Source organism: Varroa jacobsoni, unplaced genomic scaffold (assembly GCF_002532875.2).
Source record: "Varroa jacobsoni isolate VJ856 unplaced genomic scaffold, vjacob_1.0 scaffold_759, whole genome shotgun sequence".
Classification (NCBI taxonomy): Eukaryota; Metazoa; Arthropoda; class Arachnida; order Mesostigmata; family Varroidae; genus Varroa; species Varroa jacobsoni.
The window spans coordinates 628,301-634,300 of record NW_019213661.1 but is presented as its reverse complement, the minus strand read 5'-3'; the positions used below and the strand labels follow the sequence as shown (position 1 = coordinate 634,300).

Sequence of the window (6,000 nt, the reverse complement as noted above, 5' to 3'; positions counted from 1 at the left end):
AAGAATGTCGGAGGAGTAACACCGTCAACATTATAGGTAGATGATTTAGTATTATACTACTGTCTCAATACTGCTAACAAATACTTTTGTCAACGTTTTGTAATATGACTCGGAATTGCAAGAAGGCTTCAACGTCGTCAGCGTTTTAGAAATATTTTGCGCAAGGTGGGAGGTAACTGCCTATATAAGGAATAAAGATTGCTTACAACAACGGCCATATGTTTCCAGCTCAGGGATTCCGAAAGGGACAGAGAAGAGCAAGCAACAAATATCTTTTACTTTTAGCCTATAAAGCCTTGAAGATGAATTCGAACAGCACCGATTTATGGTGTTCATGTAAATAAATCGATCAAGTATCTCGCGTAGCAGCGACTCGTGGTCGGCCCTATTAAGCGCACCCTTCTGATCAAAATATATAAACAAAAAGTTTCTTATAGGAATACAATGCTGAAGGAGGAATTTATCTGCATTAAGAGCGCAATTAACACTAGTAAATCTCGGGGAGCCTTGCTTCGCTCTTAGCAATTACAGAAGAAATATTGTTAAACAGTATGCTCGATGAGTTGCCATTTACAAGACAAGCCGTCTTGCATATGCGATAGAATTTAAATAGAGCACACAGATCTTCATAAATAAGTTTCTTCTTCGCCTTAGACTATACACAAAAATAATCTTTTTGTATCCTTGATTGAACTGAAAAAAAAATCAATTTACTTTAACCAAAGGGAGCTGTAGTGTAACTGATTTTGCAAATTCAAAATGAAGATGAGTTACCTAGTTGCTAATACTCTGTTGATGCACTTACTCCTGTTTTTTTCTTACTAAACGCGATACGGCAATAGGTGCATGTATTTAAAAAATCTAATATTCTACGCTTTGCGCTGATTATAAAATGGTCAAGTTTTTACGCAAAGCTAAGAAAAAAGTTGACAGTTTCAAGTTACCCTTTAACACAATTTATTTTTTCCTTGTACTTTAAAAAACTATACACGTAAAAACTTCCTTTGTAATAAAGGAAAAAAAATATCCGGAAACATGTGTGTCGGAAAACTCACGGGGAGTCGATACACTGGACCTCGGCAGAACTGGTAACAGAAATCGAGAGCGAAGAACATAATTCTAAATATTTTGCATATATATGTACCATGCAAGTGATTGGACAACGCTATGAAGATATCATGCAATTCCTTGCGTAAATGAGAAAAGGCTAATTAAAATTCATGTTTTTATTGCGGATAATAATAACTTGTTTAACTAATGATTGGCGAAAACGTTAATGGTATAATATGCGCTAATCGTTTCAAAATTCATGAAATAGTGCGTCTTGTTCAATAGACGTATCTTTTGAAGCAGTTTCTCGGTGCCATTAGTCGCGAGAGCCGAATTCAGAATCGTCTTTTAGACAGTCTCATATGTCATAAAAAATTAAGGAAACTTTTTCAAGATCAGATGTAATATAATTCTGAGTGAGAAGTAACGATTTCATATTCGCTGAATATATTCGCTGAGGGATATTATGTCCGACTAAAAACGACGTGAGTAGTGGTGTTTGCAGTAAAATGTATGATCCTCGTAGTACTAGGAGGGAGACAAATATTCGTAAAGTATACCTGTTGCAATGGCGCAGCTTCGAAATGGTTGAAAAGTGATAATCGTCAGCCGATAGCAGAAGGTACAAGAAAAGGAAATCGCAGAAGAAACTGTGATCTTCGGTCAAAAACTCATTTTGTGAACTTTAACATAAAAGTTCATAGACCAGTTTTAAAAAAGCTTTAACGGTCGTATAAGAACACAAAAGAGGCTCACAAAAGGCATCGTATGCCTAGTAAAACGTGAACTTCTTAAGTTATACCTTTACTTTTATGTGGTTAAGTGTCCTGTACGGCATAGTAATAACACACACAACCAATTTTAAACATTCCTTGCAAAAAACTGTTTAGCGAAAGCGAGCTCGCTATTAAATTAATTAGTAGGCTCTTTTTGTCTTTCTTCTCTGTTAAACACCCGTCAATAAGAGCCATGCCATAATTCAGGACACGTTCCCAAAATCCGATCTTTTGTTCCCTATCAATGGATATCCGGGTACCATCATCGTTTGTTCATCACTAGCTCGACTCAGGCATCTCTTCTCTCTTAGCTAATGAAATGAGAAATTGCTCTGCAGGGTTAGGCAAAGAAAGCGGGCTCCCTCAGGCTATGCCACATTGCTATCACGCTGTATTCATAATGACAAAACAATGAGGATAAGCATTATCGATTCATGTTTCTTCTGTAGCAAATGACTACGTTGTATGGGCAGACAGAAACAACATGAGACGAAAAGTAGAATTGATCACGGCTGCTTGTGCAACTCGGAAGACAAATAGACAGTTGGCGACGCTCGACTAAATGCAGTCCTACATATTACTATCGTAAATGTGAGGTACCAAAGAGTTTGAAAGGAAACACGGCTCAGAGCCATTTAATATACGGAAGATAAAAAAAACAACGACAACACAATTTTATATTACATTTAAACTGAATAACTTATGAATCAGATAACGCGAATAATTTATGATTCAGATTAGTTTGATGAAATCAAAAAATTGTGGCGGAAATTTCTTAAAATATTATCTTAGTGTTGTGAAAAATGCATAAAACTGGTGTGTGAGGTATCATTAGGATTTTTTGTAGACATTCATCGCTGTCAAAGCTGTAACTCGTTGGGTGACACAACTCCAAATATGACTGACGTTCTTTTACTGGGATATTATCTTATCCTCTAAAATACCAGTAAATTAAACACGTTGTTTGCATTCTACTAGTACTGATCACTAGTCCGTAATACAATGTTTTTCACTTGACACAGGGTCTCGTAACCCTGCAGTGCTAATGAAGAGCTTTTAGCTGCAATTCCCCTATTTTGCCACTACTATTTAAACAAAATTCTTTGTGACCTTCATGGTCAAACTTATCAATTTTCTTAACTACAACTTCTTACCAATTTTCTTGACTACAACTTCTGAATTTCTAATTTTAATTGTACTTAGATATAGAATATGTTAGACGGTTACAAGCAAGTCTAACGTACTTTGAAAGGCAACTTTTGAATTACGCGTAGATAAAATTTACCTGATAGACGCTTTAGTCTTTTAAAAACCAGTTGAATTTTCTTTAGGAGAAAGGACATTAAAAAGAGAAATATCCCCTTTGTCGAAAAGCGCTCGATCAAGAAATCGATTGACAAGCTTTTTGTTTCTCCAGATGTGTAAAGGCATTGCTGTGAGTGAAAACATAATGCATAAATGGTGCAAACGTTTTAAAAACTAGGACTGGGTGTTGAAGACCAGCGAAGAGCTAACCATTGCAGGCAATCAGGTCTTTCACGAAAGCAGAGGTTGGGGTCTAAGGACTCTGTCCATTAAAACGTTATAGTATTCTAATTAAAAAAAATCATTTGGAACAAATAGTCAAGGCATGGTCTAGTCTCTACTGCCAGCTGGGAAGGAACAAAGTGCAAGAATTCCATCGTATTGAAGGGAAATCTATTCCGAATAGTTGCGGACGTAAAATGACTGTAATACTTGCAGTGACATCAAGGGCATCTGCTACTATAAGATATATACTAAAAATGAGTGGGGCTTTCTATGCTTTAAAACACAGTAGACAAGTTTATCTCATTATCGATTTACTTAGATAAAGAAATTACGTATAAGAACGTGAATGGTGAATATTTTCTTGTCTAAAAGCTGCCAGAGAGCTGGAAATTTTGTGTGAAATATAAAGGAAAGTACGTCTGATACATTACAAAACCATAGTTCTAGCCCAATTAGTTCAAAATTTCCACAGGATTCGCTTGTAACATTTTAATAGGCACTCCGAAAAAATGAAGGTGAATAGTTGTCTTGACTATGCAATGCATGTATGTGAACTATATTGACAAATTGTAATGTGACTGGAACATATGTCATTATGGATGAGAGATGGCCGATTAACAGAGTCAGGTAGACAAAGAGATGCTGGAGTTATCACAAGGAACCCTGACGGGAAGCCGTCAGAATTGTCAGCTGGACACACCATTCTCAGTCGATGAGTCCTCTTAGCCATTCCTTGAGTTTTAGAGAGTACAATTGGTTAACAACCAGGCAGTGCAGTATCTCACTGCTAAGGTATTATCTTCCTTTATGTGTAGAAAGAAACATTCAAACGACTAAACGATTGATTCCACAACAAACAGGTAGCGTAGCAGAGACAGGATGCCGAAGCCTGTGACTTGTTTTGAAGAGCTCTGCTACTGTAAATATTTACTATAATCAGGCAGAAGATGCGATACAACACTGCATGGACCTCATGGGCCCGTCTGATGATAGTTAACAACGACTATCACTGGAGCTCTCAGTGACTCTAGAATGATTGCTGATACAGAACAAGGACTGCAGTAGACGCAGCTCGTAGGTATATATATATATACGTATATATGTATATATATACATATAATACTCAATTACTGAACAATAACTAGTTGAAAATACCTGAGAATAGTTCAAAAGCTACTGCATGGTCAAACACACAGACTAAAGGTTTTTTGGAGCATACGATTCTACCCCATATCACAAGCTCCTCCGCTGTTCACGTAACTAGGCATTTTAGACCGTGCCACTCTACGCCCAAGAGTGCATTTCTGCTCTCTTTATTTCTTCAACTGTGTATAGCGCATTCCTGCGGTCACATTTTTGTTCTTGGTAAACAAACAAGTTGAAAAACACTATTCAATTAGCGTATTTAAATAGATAATCAGCTCTGCTGATGAACTAGCATTGCTTGGTAAAGTTTGGTACGAAAAGAATTTTATTTCAACACATTTACGCAGCAGTCTTTTAGTCTTAAGGTTACGACGCACATATAGTTATTATAGAAAAAAACTGTGGTTCTATTTAGTATCTGAGAGCTATGAAAACACTAAAAAAACAAGGAAAGTCTTGTAATTTACTTCAAAAATTAAAAAAAAATTTTTTAATAAAAAAACATACCTAGTAATATTTTTTTTTAAATTGAAAAAAAAGTAAAAGTTTTTAATAAAAATACATAGATTATATATTATTGTATATATTTTAAAGGATAGGTTAAATGCAAAAACAAAATTACTGTATGATATCGTGGACGGTTGAGAATATAGTTTAAGAAGCGTATATAAAGTAATAATTTCCAAAAATATCGCTAGTTGCAACCGTCAGTTCATTTTCATATGTATCATGTTCCATATGAAATCACATAAAAACTTAATAACGTTCTGTAATAGTCGATATAAGCCAGATATTGGATTACATGTTTCTTAAAAAGTTAATCTCTTATTAAATAGTTACAGTTTGAAGTTAATCGATATAAGTCATATATAGGATTACATGTTTCTTAAAAAGTTAATCTATCCTTATATAGTTACAGTTTGAAGTCAATGCCATTTCACGTGTTGTATATAGTTTGGACTAGGTTGGCGTCTTTCGCCATTGAGTAAAATATACTGTTTTTTTTCTTCAATAAATTTGCGGGCGTATCAAACTCCCTGATATATCCTTTATCGAGCACCATGATTCTGAAAATTTAGAACAAAATTATAGCGTTAGATTTAGATAGATACAAAAAATTAAAACAACTGATAATTGTTCTGTTAAAGCTTTTTAAAAGCATCACGACAATGTTAAAAATAAAGTTTTCCTTCCACGTTGTTTATTAATTATGCATCTCTGGCATTATCACAATCTAGCCTTATATATTTAAATTCTGACATTATACACGGAAAATTAAAATGCCCTTACCATTTAGTGTATATAAAGACATCACGGTATCAAATAAAGTTATGAAAATATAATGTAATGCATTTATTTTGTGTAAAAACCGCTTAAAAAGGTTACTTTGGGTTTCGAACCGTTGATGGCCGTTTAACAATATCATACGTTAGGCATATTTTCTCGTTACCTAAGACAGTTAAAATATGCTGGCTCGAAATTATGATTTGCAGTTTGA

The 6,000-nt window shown here is 34.9% G+C and overlaps 1 protein-coding gene across 5 annotated transcripts in view; it reads right to left on the bottom strand.

Annotated features, from left to right (window-relative positions):
- Positions 1 to 4,804: 4,804 nt before the first annotated feature.
- The window catches only part of MRP (Multidrug-Resistance like Protein 1), a 49,507-nt gene continuing 48,311 nt past the window's right edge, over positions 4,805 to 6,000 (bottom strand). For all 5 annotated transcript variants that reach the window (XM_086969560.1, XM_086969559.1, XM_086969558.1 and 2 more), the window contains one exon: positions 4,805 to 5,569. In XM_086969560.1, coding sequence (XP_086825686.1) covers positions 5,440 to 5,569 — 130 coding nt within the window. In that variant the 3' untranslated portion in view covers positions 4,805 to 5,439. The remainder of the gene's footprint in view (positions 5,570 to 6,000) is intronic.